The sequence below is a fragment of the Erpetoichthys calabaricus genome, chromosome 2 (genome assembly GCF_900747795.2).
Source record: "Erpetoichthys calabaricus chromosome 2, fErpCal1.3, whole genome shotgun sequence".
Taxonomy (NCBI): domain Eukaryota; kingdom Metazoa; phylum Chordata; class Cladistia; order Polypteriformes; family Polypteridae; genus Erpetoichthys; species Erpetoichthys calabaricus.
In genome coordinates this window covers 117718061-117731674 of record NC_041395.2, presented here as the reverse complement: position 1 = coordinate 117731674, position 13614 = coordinate 117718061, and the positions used below count along the sequence as shown (strand labels likewise).

Sequence of the window (13614 nt, the reverse complement as noted above, 5' to 3'; positions counted from 1 at the left end):
CTTTTGCAGCATACTCTCAATGTTACCTGTTATTCAGAATATCAAAACCTACGCCTACGAGTTCCACTATGACAGAATCTATATATATAAAAGTCAATGTTTGTGTGTGTGTGTGTATGTATGTATGTTCCAGCATCACTTTTGAATGGCTGGAGCGATTTTCATGAAACTTGGTACACGTTTCCCATTGGTCAACTAAAAATACTGTAGGGTGAAATCAACCCCAATCCACCCCCTTCTAGGTATGGTGGGGGGTGATCTTGTGGTCTTGTATGCATGTTATCATCCAGTTGACACTTGGAACGACCACCAGATGGCGAATTGGTGGTGACTGCCAGCATTCTTTATGTTTGAGCACCACCGCGCCCCTGTTGCTTTTGAAATTAAATACAGTTGGCCAGTTCCGAGCGTCAACTGGATGATAACATACATATAAGACCGCAAGACAAGCACATTAGTGAGTCTTCATTGTTTAATAATTTATTTTTATTTTTAAAGTTGTTTTTTTTTTAATTATATTTTTCTCAAACAATTAAAATAAAAACACTTTATTTTCCTCATGAGTAATGCTGGGTATTTCAGCTATGCTAGTATATAATAAATCTGAATTATTGCATCATCCAATAGTCCAATTGGTGCTAGATTTTTCCTTGTTGAGAAGATAGATGAAGGGTTGTGACCTCATTATGATCTATGGTATTCAGAAAGCTAGATTTGCACCTATAAGTTGATCAGTAGGAGATGAATGGAAAACCACTTTTAATAGTTAATGGATACTATGAATATAAAGTGATGCCCTATGGGTTGACAAATGCACTAACAGTATTCCTGTATATTTATTCATGTATATCCAAAACATACTGATTGTTTCATAGAAATGTATATCAGATAAGTCAAGGGAGTCTTATCTAGGCTCAAAGCAAATAAGTTATTTGTAAAATTAGAAAAATGTGAATTTCAGAGAGAAAAAGTTATTTTTCTGGGATACTAAAGGCTAGCTATTCATACTAGTAAAGCATTTACTATTTTTGATCAGAAATCACTGGAAAACGTAAAAAAGATGCAAAGATTTGTGGGCTTTGTAAATTATTATGGTCAGTTTATTAAAAACTTTTGCTGAGTCATTTTGCCAATAACCTCTCTTACCAGGTAAATACAAAAGAAATTTGTGTGGACAACTCAAGGTGTTTGAACAACTGAAGAATCTTTTTTTCCCTCTGCACCCAACACATATGGACACAACTGTGCAATTTATTGTAGAAGTAGATGCATTCATTGTAGAGCCAAAAAAAACTGAGGCAAAAATGTCCAGACACAAATAATGTACATCTCTGTGCATATTATTGTACAAAATTACTCAGCGTGAAACAGAATTATGATGTTGGTAATCGAGCATTGTTAGCCATTAAATTGGACCTGGAAGAGTGATATCATGGTTGTAAAGAACCACCTATCCTTTTATAATTTATACTGACTATATAAATTTTATGTATTTAAAAAGAATGTAAAATTATTAAATACTAGACATTTTTTCTTTTGGTCTGGTGATAAAAAGGCAAAACTGATGCACTGCCATGATCCTGAGGAAGTAAGTGCAGAATCAGAATATATTTCATTGCAGACAAATTTATGCAGGCGAGTATAATCAGTGATTCCCCTTCCTTACTAGAGGAGATTCTAGCAACACAAAAACAGGTTACTCTAGGGTTGCTAGTGCCGTAGGGAAATATTACACCTCATTACTGCCTTGCAATCACATTTTGGAATGGGCTCATAATTCAGTTATGTTCAGGCATCCTGGTATCATTACAACATAAGAATTAATCAAAAGGTGCTGTTGGTGGGGAAAAAAGATGCACCTGGACATCTGCGATTATATTCCGACATGCAAGGTCTGTAATCTAGCAAAAAATGCACAAGGGAGTTCCAATTGGATTGCTATAACATATAGAATCATCTCTATGTCTTTGGGAAGACATTTATTTTCTTGAGTTTATTAAGAACCTTTTCCCAAGTTTGTTTCAAGAGTTTGGCGATACATCTATGATAAAATGGGTTCTAAAACTAATCTGACTTCTAGTTTTCATCTGGAAGTTAACAGTCAGACTGAAAGACTTCTGAATCAGTGTACTGCATGAAAGGCACTGCTATTATGCAGTAAAATATACCAGACAGCACCACAAGGAATTCATACCCACAGATACCGAAATGATTTGTATATTACATTGATGTGAGCATAGAAGAAAAAGCTAATGATCTAGCTACTCATTTTATCCACTTTACATCTTATTCACTAAATACAAAAACTATTAAATTATCCATCCAGACATTCATTCTTCTAGCTATTGTCAAGCCAGTTTAATCTAGTTTAGGGTCACATGGGTCAAAGTCTATTCTGGCAGCATCCAAAGATAATCATGTTGGGTTAACTGTAAATCGGAATTGGTCTGTTGTGACTGCATGTATATTGGAAGAAAAATGAATGTGCATAAATATGAAATGATTCTAAGACTAAATAACATTGGTAATTTATCAATGTAAAATTAAATGGAAATGATTACATAATACAGTGGTCCAGCTAATCACTTAGGAAAAGACCAAAACTTATTATTATGGCTAGATGCTATCAGAAGTATGCATAGTAGGATCAGCATCTGTAGTTTGAGAAACAAATGTCTTACATTCTCAGGTCCTGTAAGGTCTTACAAGTTCTTTCTTAACCATACACTACATACAGTATCATCTCCAACAATGAAAAGATGATTCCAGGATGCTGACCATAATTCAGTTTCAATTCTCTAGTCCTCTTCTGTCCAATGCCTGTGTTCTTTTTCCCATTTTAACCTTTTCTTTTTACTTGCTAGATTTAGATATGGTCTTTTCTTTGAAACTATGCCTTTGAGACCAGCATCCCAGAATTGTCTTTTCCAAGTAAACCTTTCAAAGCTAAGGGAGGACTATTAGGATATTGGAGGAGTGGCTGCTGAAAATAGGGCTTTGCAGTCACACATGAACAAGTGAATAATTGGTCAATTCAAGCAATAATAGCCGTTAACAACACTAGTAATGTCTTAGCTATATTTGTAAACCAATTAAATTTTATAGCGACACAAAAGGTTTCAAAAACATGAAAATGTCTGGGTGCATCCACACTTTTGACTGGTACTGTATAATGTAGCTTATGTAATTCTTTCTGTGCGATGTAATGGTTTTATTCAAAAGTTTTCGTCCATTCTGTTCTTCTTTTTCTCACCTATCAAATAAAGGCATAGAAACCAAAAACACGACAACGCAGCAAGAGGAATACATTAAGTTCTCAATGGATAGCTATCATCGAGTACAGCCACTAGGACACAATGCCTACTACTCTTATGGGAATGGTTGCAAAATGAATTGTAGTAATGACACTGTCACGCAGCATAACAATTTAATTATAAAACTGTCTATTCCTTACGGTCATAGCTTATCCCGGAAATAACGGGCACAAGGATGACAGTGCCACCGTGGGCGACACCGGCATAACCATGCACAAGATGCTGTCTGTGTTTCTCTAGTTCAGTTTCGAAGAGTCGCACGACTACTTCAGGATAAAGTAGTGCAGGTCTATACAGCGATTCAATATTGCCAATGCAATGTTCTCACTAAATTAGCAGTTTTGCCTTCAGTTTTTATCAGCTTGGAAGCCTATATAATTACCAACAAGCATTTCGATCCCTGTCGCTGACGCACTACACTACACCGCCTGCGCTACGCTGACTTCTTTCCTGTCATCAAACTTTTTTGCGCTCTTCCTGGTTACTCCGCTCTCGCGTGACTTGCGAAGTGGCGGCCCTGCGCACTGAAACCCTTGTCCGCCATCTCTATACTGGAAGACTTACGAGTGGAAGCGGCGGCGGGGTTTATTATAACACCGCAAAAAAAGAGAGAGACCTGGATTGCAAACGGAAAAGAATAAGGACGGGGTCGAGGGGGCTTATTATATCAGATATCTAGGCAACTTTTATTTCTTCTCCCTCAATATACAAGAATACCCCGTTTGTCTTTAATGTAAAAAAAAAAAAAAATCACCCCCACCCCCAAAACCCATAAAGACAATTTAAATATGTCGAATCTCAGCAAAACCAGCTCTAAGAAGGATACCAAGATGAGGATAAGAGCCTTTCCTGTAAGTAGTGCCCGCGGCAGAACGGCAGCAATGAGGGCGAGCTGGGGACGTGAGGGCCGCGGCTTCAGTTCCACTCCATGAACGATGAAGGCCGATTTGATTGTAAACAAAATGGGCTTGGGAATAAAAAAAGGCTCACAGCTGATTGCTGCGCAATTTATACATTTCAATAACACCTCTTTTTTATCTGCTGAGGTTTTCTTTACAGTATAGAGTTTTCAATCGCATTTCAGTGCTCCGTGTTTTTTTTTTTTTATTATTTTTTTACAATGTTGTATGACACTTTCATGGCCTTTGCTGCCTAGTGAACTCATCCTTGCAGTTGTGCAGTGCGTGTAGAAAACGGAACTTGTTACGTGTTAAGATATTGCAGTGTCTTGTTTTTACTGTGGTGTTTGAACCAATAGCAGGGGACGGAGTATCACAAACGAACAAGATGTTTTCACACTTTGCATGTAAGAACTGGTAGTTGTCCCTGAGTGTATGAAAAGAGTAAATCACATTGTACAACCAGAAACGGTACAATTAATGTAAATGCATTCCAGGATGGTATTATATAACAGGACGTACATGCAATAATGAAAATGGAAATACTGCGTAGAGCACTTAGGATCAACAAAATCTGCTCACGCAAACTGAATATACATTGAAGGTTTTGACCGTCAATCCTTGGAGTTCAGATAACTGTCATGTCAGTGCACTCCCCTGTAAATTTTAAGATTGCTTTTAGAATCTCAAACTGAGTACAAGGAGTTCAGCAGTTAAGTTTTTTGGACTTCCACATTAAAATGAATGTGATAGAGAAATATTTATCGTTCTAGTTGTGCAGGTCATCACAAGTAGAGCAAAAAAATATGCTCAACAAGCCCAATTTTGCAGTACCTTTATAAAAAGACACTTCACAAGTGTGTCCATTATAGTCAGAGCTCTCATTGTGTTTCTCCTTTCAGAATGTCAGTTGTTTTATTTTGGCATGGAGAGTTTCTTTATGCAAGTGGACCATATTCCGCTTACTCACCGTAAAAGTAATCTTACCTGCATTGTTTTCTACTTTGTGTACATATTCTGACCAGTTCTAGGAAGAAACAGAATGTTAAGCAGTTTCTCTTTTAATTGGTTTTTCTTTTCCTTGTTTTAGTGGTAGAACTAGACACTGGAATTGGAACCGAGGTCACTTGAAAACATGGCAGAGAGCTTGAACATAATAAGAAAGGGAGTTCAAAGTTCCTAATATTTCAGTTCCATATCATATATTTTCAGTTATTTGTTTTTCCTTTTGACTTTGGTAATGGGCATTTTATTTTATTTTTTTACCAGTTTAATTTAATGTTTGATGTATTTTTGAAAGTTTTGGACTGTGGAAATGTGTCCAACATATTTATATGTCAAATTTGTAAGGTGAGGAGGAAATTTATGAAATCGTGTGACATTTAGGAATGAACTTTTTATGTGTTGAAAACTTTTATTTGCTAAATTACCACTTTGTATTGCTAAATATTTTTATGTTAATTTTCAAGCTGACTATAATATAATATAAAATACCCTGTGCTACCTGGCAGTATACAACCCAGTTTCTGAAAGAGTTGGAATGCTGTGTAAAATGTAAGTAAATACAGACTGATGATTTGCAATGATACGTGTAAACCCAATATTTAATTGGGCATGTGTTGAAACTGAGAAATGCATTTTTTTAAAATTATATTTTCATTTTGAATTTAATGCCAGCAACACATTTCAAAAATGTTGGGACAGAGGCATGTTTACCACTTTGTTGCATCTCCTTTTTTTTTACAACACACTATACATATTTGGGTACTGAGGAGGCTAGTTGCTGTGGCTTTGAAAGTCAAGTGCTGTCCCATTCTTGTTTCTATGGGGTTTCAGCTGCTTAATAGTTTAGGGACTCCTTTAACATGTTTTTTGTTCAATAATATGCCAAAAGCTTTAAGTGGGTGACAGGTCTGGACTGCAGACAGCATATTTTGGTACCCAGATATGGACACTGTTACGAAGGAGCCCTGCTGTTGTACAACCTGCAAAATTCAGTTTGTAACTGTCTTCTTGAAATAAGCAGGGCCTCATTTGAAAATCATGTTTTTTGGATGGCAGCAAATTGTTCAGCATTAATAATGCCTTCACAGATGTCAGGGGCTTACATATACAACGTGCTCTTAATGCACCTCCATACCATAACGGATGCTGGCATTATATCTTTGTGTTAATAACAAGATGTTTGGTCCCTTTTCTCCTTAGCCTGGAGGACCCAGCCTCCATGAGTTTTAAAAATAATTTCAGATTTTGATTCTTTAGACTACAGGACAGTCTTCCTCTTTGACTTAGTCCAGCTTAAATGAGCCCTGGTCCAGAAAAGGTAGTAGTGTTTCTCATTCATGTTTATACAGTATGTGATTCTTCTTTGCATGGTAGAGTTTTAACTTGCATTTGTGACTGCATCAACAAAGTGTATTCATTAATGGTGGTGTGTTCATAGGTACTGGTTTTCGAAAATATTCTTGAGCCCAAGCAGTGATTTTCACATAGAATTGTGGCCGATTTTAATGCAGTGCCACAGAGTTTCAACATTTGATATGTTGTCTTTGTTCTGTCTTCATTTAAATATGGGCTTAAATGATTTGCAAGTCATTTTATTCTGCTTTCATTTACATTTTACACAGTGCCCAACGTTTTCTGAAACAGGGTTCCATATACTTTTTCCATAGTTTCTAAACTGTACATTAAGGCACATTTGCAGGGTGCTGCAATATCTGTAGAAATTTACTAGTTCAAAGAAGTTGTACCTAATCTAAAAATGATCTGAATTTAAGAATCAATAGGTTTGCTTGCACACTAATCAGGATCATTCACATGTTACAGAAGTTGTTGCAAGTGGCATATCAAGTTCTTCAAGATCACATAGTTGAAGCCCTGGCAGACAGCATAGCGTATGAGATAGGAGCAAATACTGGATGGGAAACTAGTCCGTGACAGAACTGAATCAAATAATACTGAAATATTTACTTGATTGTTCACTATATTTCCTTACTTATAGAACACTGAAAAATAAAAAGTAAATTATCAGTGCTTTTAAAAAAAATATCATTTCAAGATGCATCCAGCAGGTGACACCTCAGCACCACACCAGTTCTGATCCCCAACAGGCCTGACCTCATTGGCTCTCTGGCGGTTTTGACTATTCCAGGGATGAGGTTCCAGAGGTCTCTTCCCCATCCCCTTCATAAGGCGAGCAGCCTTCATATGGGCACTGCAGCAGAGCTACTCCCGCGAAGAGCAGGAAGGAGTCGTGTTTGCCGTTTCGGAGCTATGTGTAATTTTAACAGTTTCTGGAGTGCCAATCCTGCCACCAACCCACAAGTTTTTCCTGAAACTTGGGGGGAATAGTTGCAGAGCCAGATGCAGTTTAACATCATACCCAGGACCTTGTTGTGACCTGTTGGGCTGCTACTTTGAGCAGCTTTGTAAAGCTGATCCTCCGGCTAAGTCGTTGGACATCTCTGGGTCCATGGTTCTTGAGGCTAATCCTTCACTTAGCTGTGAAACACCCAGTCTCACAGAGATTGCACAGGTGGTGAACCAGCTGAAGGTAGGGGTGGCTGTAGTGATCTGTGGTGTCCGGGATGAACGTCTCCAGGCTGGTGGTAAAGTTATCCTCCTGGCATTGCAAGCAATCTTTGCTTTAATTTGGGAAGTGGGCGTCTTGTCAACTAACTGTAAAACGGAACTTGGCATCCTTATCTGGAAAGGGAAGGGTGATTCCTGCAATTACAGGGGGAATAACACTGCTTTTGGTGTCAGGTAAGGGCTTTGCTAGGGTCATCCTCAATAGGGTCCTTTGATCACTTGCTCACTTTTCAGCAACCGGAACAGTCTGGTTTTAAACCTAAGAAGTATATCATCGACCGCATACTGGCACTGAGGGTTCTAATTGAGCACAAACGTGAATGTCAGCAGTGTTTCTTTGCAGCCTTTGTCGATTTTTGTAAAGCGTTCAACTTAGTTGATCGAGCTGCCCTGTGGGACATCCAGAGACTTTGTGGATCGCCCCGAAGTTGCTGGATATCATGGCCGGCCTGTTCACTGGTACTATGAGTGCTGTGCAGAGTGGAGACAGAACCTCTGCGTTTTTCCCTGTTGATTCTGGGGTTCTTGCTCCTACTCTGCAGTGTGTTCTTGCTCCTACTCTGTTCAGTGCTTGCACAGGCTAGATGTTGGGCAGGGTCGGGGTCCAGCATCTGTTGGTGAAGAGAGATTCACCGATCTTGGGTTTACCGACGATGCTATGATTTTTTATGGTCGATGGATGCTCTGATCGGGGCTCTTGAGTGACTGATTGAGATTGTCTTGGCTTGCAAGTGTCCTGGATAAAAAACAATATCCAAGCCTTTAATGACCTCTTGGGCACAGCCATCAGTGGTGTCTGTCTGTGGAGAGAATGTTGACCTCATCCAGTGGTTTATTTACCTTTGGTGCGACATTCATGTTTCTGGTGAATCTTCCTATGAAGTCACCATATTATGAGAGCTTTTTGGGGGGGGGATCATGAGATTGTTGGAAATGGGTGTGTGGCACTCCCAATATCTCTGCTAAAGGACAAAGGTTCAAGTCTTCAGAGTCCTGGTGCTTCCTGTTTTTCTATATGGTTCCGAGACATGGACGCTATCCAGTGACCTGAGACGAAGACTGGACTCCTTTGGTACTGTGTCTCTTCGGAGAATTCTTGGGTTCTGCTGGTTTGACTTTGTGTCAAACGAGTGGTTGCTCATTGAGTCTCAAATGAGGCACATTACCTGCATTTTGAGGGAGCATCAGTTGTGGTCCTACGGCCATGTGGCACGATTTCCCCATGGTGATCTCTCTCTCTTTTGTAGAATTCTCATTGTTGAGGGACCTAAGCAGCTGGATGCCCACGTAGCACCTGGCTGCGGCAGATAGATGGCCATTTCATGAGGGTGGGACTGGGCCACGTGTGTGCCAGGGTGGTTGCAAACCGGTATCCTGTAGTGTTTTGTCGTGTGGTGGGGGCAGTAACGTGCTGTGCCAGTGCATCCTCCTCAACCTTTCTGCTCCCCACAGGAGTAGCTCTGCTGCAAGGCTGATCGCATTATAAAGGGAATGGGGGAAGCCCTTTTGGGAGCCTCATCCCCGGAAGAGTCAAAACCACTGGAGAGCTAATGGGGTCAGGCCTGTTGGAGATTGGACACTGGTGTGGTGCTGGGGCATCACCCTCTGCATGGTAGCACTTGGGTCCCTATTTGAGGTGGCTTGTCTGGGTAGGTGCATAGAATGTCTTGACACATCCACGAAAATATTTTAGATCATTTGACAAGTCTGCTTGTTTCTGGAGGAGTCACTATAACACTAATAATTAAGATATTTTCTTTACCGATTTCTTAAAAATAAGAGCAACACTTATGTGCTAGTTTAGGAGTATAGCAAGAATGTGGTTAATTGATTTTACTATGTACTCTTCAGTGTTTGTGTACATAGAATATGCGTGTATAAATTCTACCTGTACACTTACATTGCATATTATACTACTCGATATGCTGCTGAGTTAATTCAAATATCATGATGTAGAAGAAATGTTTGATTCGATAGCTGTAATATTTAAAATTATTCATTTTAAAATTTAAAACTTACTGTTTTGGTGGTTTCATAGTTTTGCAAAATATATTTTAAATGTAGAATATTAATGTCTGTAAATTTGTTGGTTTTTTACCTAAGTTTTAATCAAGTAATTTGAATTCTTACATTAATTTTCAACATATTTTGATAAATCAACTTTTGCTAAAGATGTTATTTCTACCAGTATGTCCCTAATAACTGTGTACATTTCTGTCATTCCTATCGCTCACTCACAGTACATCTCTGTTCAAAGCAATAGCATTATTGCTAGCCCTCAATGCAATTTACACAGATCATAAGAATGTAACAAATGCTTTGTATACTTCAAATATATTTAGGAATATAGTCCAATAGCATTAATGCTTTAAAGCATATGCTACATTACTTGATTTAAAAACTTGTTCATTTTACTTTTTTTGTGTTTTAAATGAGTTTAGACAATCAAAAACTCATAGGCACCTTACACCGGGAAAACCATTAACGTTCAATTTTTTTTTTCTTTAAACATTTTATTGGATTGAAATCAAATAACATTCCATACAAGCAAGTCAAATTTTACAAAACTAGGTTTGAATCAAATCAACCCCCACCCATAAGAAAGAGAGCTTGGCCAAAAGAGTAAAACTTTAATATAGTAGGAAAAATAAGTAAGTAAATAAATACATAGAATTAAAAAAATAAAGGAAGGAGAATCTGCTTCTTCAATTTAAATGCTTATTCTAAAATATTATTGCTTAGATACTGCCATGTTTTAGAAAAGGTTTGCACGGATCCTCTAAGTGAGAATTTGATTTTTTCCAATTTCAAATAATATATAACATCAGTTACCCACTGACTTAAAAGAGGTGGGTTAGGAGTCTTCCAGTTGAGCAAGATAAACCTACGTGCTAATAATGAAGTAAAGGCAGTTACAGTTTGTCCTTCTCCACTTTAAGACCATCTGGAAGTAATGTACACCAAACACAGCTGTTAGTGGATTAGGAGAGATTGCGTCTCCATGGCTGTCTGAAAGGTATTTAAAGTATTTGGTCCAGAATGATGTTAATTTGGTGCAGGCCCAAAGCATATGGCCCAGTGAGGCTGGAACTTGATTGCAGTGTTAGCAGGTTGGATCTTGCCCTGGAAACATTTTGGACAATTTTAAACGAGACAGATGTGAAACATTCAGATTTTTTGTTGTGTTGTGTATGCATATATGTAAACTGTCTCCTTCTCATAATAATGTTGCTTGTATTGCCAAGTAATTACAGACCTAAAAGTTGTGGACTCGGTCCTTCATTTGTTTTATTCTTATTGCCTATATAGTTAAGGGGTTCTTCTCCTGTCCCATATTCACAGGTATATTATGTTACCTCTACCTTCTCTCAATGTAGCTTGTAGTCACGTGTAAGAAAGATTTTTTTTTTCTTTGCAGGCATATTACTTTTCAGCTTGATCATTTGGGTATAATTTGCAAATTAAACTTAGTTGCCACTTTATTAAGTTTACCTGTTAGCTTATCTCTCTATATATAACAGAAAATCCTGGAATGGAAAGCAAATGCAAGGCTACGATACGTGATAATCTCGAAAGACATTTTAAAGACCCACGAGACCAAGGAGACTTGCCACAGTGCGTCTCGCGGGGACCATAAACATGAGACTTGGTGCCAAAAGATTGTCCCAGGGCCGTAGCAAAAAGGACAGCAGCTGTACAGGCTTTAAAAAGATCGAAGGGCAGCACGATAGCAGCTACCGCAACCGAACGCAAGCAGCGATATACATCCTGCAAGAAAGAATTCAACCACGCCCACGGCCAGTAATAAAAGTCAGGTATTGCTTTTACAACGTCACGCGAGACCAGGCAGTGAGCCATCATTTAAAACAAGTCAACAGACCTCTAAGCTAGCAGTTGTTGGATTGCTTTTGGCAGACAAGCATCATGTGTTCCCAGCTCTTAAAACAATGACATGCGACAGGCAGAAGAGGCAGCTAGCAAGCAGCAAAAAGACAGCAAATGATCGAAAGGCATATCCTTAGCGTACGTTCAGCCGCAACACCCTTCACAACACGAGCAGTATTATACCTCTGGGAAGAAAGAGATGTAACCACGCGTGGGGCAGGAAATAAAGAAACAAGTATTGTTTTTACAAAAGTTTTTAAGATAAAAGTGAAAATAATGCATATGTAACAATTCACAAGAAAGTAATCTCTTTAAATTGTAGATTGCCTGCCTAAGGTAAAGTCATCCCTGATGAATGGGAACGTGGGAATAAGGGGTCCTTTCATTGGATTAGCGCTATTTCAGATGTGGAATGGCAAAATGGGGGAGGCAGCTTGATGAATGAGGTCTCCAGGACTTAAAACAAATCCAAATCATATTATGTGATATCATCTAATGTGAAATTCTACTCCGTACTTCTAGAATTTTTATTTTTATACTGTATTGAGGATTTATTCTGTTCTTTGTATTGTACTGTATGGCTCAGAATTAAGACAATGAGTAAAATGACAAAGTAGAACTTCATAAAGACATTTACAAACGTTGGCACTAAACACATGCAGAGAAGGTTAGAGACTATGAAACCAGTGAAATTAGAAAGGCTCAAAAAAAAAAAAAACAGCGCTATACACATGTGGAGAAAGTTAAAGGATATGAAAGTAGGAAAATTAGAAAATATAAAAAAAGAAAGTAAAGATCGCAGTTGCACAAACAAACTGCCTCATTTAACTATGCCCCAGTCTAACTTTGGTTTTGCACAATAATTACTACACTATTGCACCTTAACACTTAATTCTACTTTATTCACATAATTTTACTTATTTATTATGTTCTACTATACTGTTATCTTTCAATCTATGACTTTTTGTTAATCTAACTGATATTCTTCTAACTTTGCACAGTTTTTGATAAGCAGATCAGGATGCATTTCACTGCGTGTTGTCCTGTATAACTATGCATGTGACAAATAAAGAATCTTGAGAATTTCAAAAACGGAGTTTACCGCACATGCATTTATTGGTTATTTTGTTAGTGTATATATATTTATCTGTCTGCTTATTTAAAAAGCTAAATTTACCCCAGGAGTCAAAAACATTCTGTCTAGCCCTTTTACAAAAACCTACACAAAAGCTGGGGTATGACCTTGGTAACCCCATGTACTTTAAGTGATATAGATCGTTTTGTCTGTGCTGAAATTCCAAACGGAGAAACCTGTCCTGACCTCATTAAAAAGATTCAGCATATTGGGACTCGCAAGATTACAAATATTGTTTTTACAGAAGTTCTGAAATAAAAGTGAAACTAATGAAATAGCAACAATTCAAAGAAAAAAAAATCTTAAAAAGTGTGTATCCGGAAAACCAAACACACTACTAGTTTTACTCTTACAACCAAACAAGATGGGTCCATGGGCATGGATTTCTTGCATTCAATTATCACTCCACCATCATGATGTTAAAGGAACCTGTATTTGTCCAACTGAGCAGCTTTTTCCACTTTTCAATGGGTGTACTTAATAAACTGACAATTCAGTGTATATGTGTCATTTCTCATATCTAATGGATATGACGTAGCAAAAAATGACATTGATGTTCATTTTTTGCATTTTTTTAAATTCAGGATTAGTTCAGTTTGGTTAAAGGATAAGTTCAATATTTTTAAAGTTCAAGTTATTTCTACTCAGTAATGGTTTATATTAGTTTATCACTTGAAATTGCATTCTGAAATTAATCACATTTTATAAAATTTAAAAAATAACATTACTCTTGTGTTTTATAATGAAGCTAGTGAGTACTGGTGTCCCAATGTGATGAAAAGCCTTAAAA

At 37.8% G+C, this 13614-nt stretch overlaps 1 protein-coding gene across 1 annotated transcript in view; it reads left to right on the top strand.

The window, feature by feature from the left end:
- Positions 1 to 3814: 3814 nt before the first annotated feature.
- The window catches only part of cul3b (cullin 3b), a 123209-nt gene continuing 113409 nt past the window's right edge, over positions 3815 to 13614 (top strand). Inside the window, exon 1 of the mRNA XM_051923899.1 lies at positions 3815 to 4165. Within this exon, the coding sequence (XP_051779859.1) occupies positions 4103 to 4165 (63 nt within the window). The 5' untranslated portion in view covers positions 3815 to 4102. The remainder of the gene's footprint in view (positions 4166 to 13614) is intronic.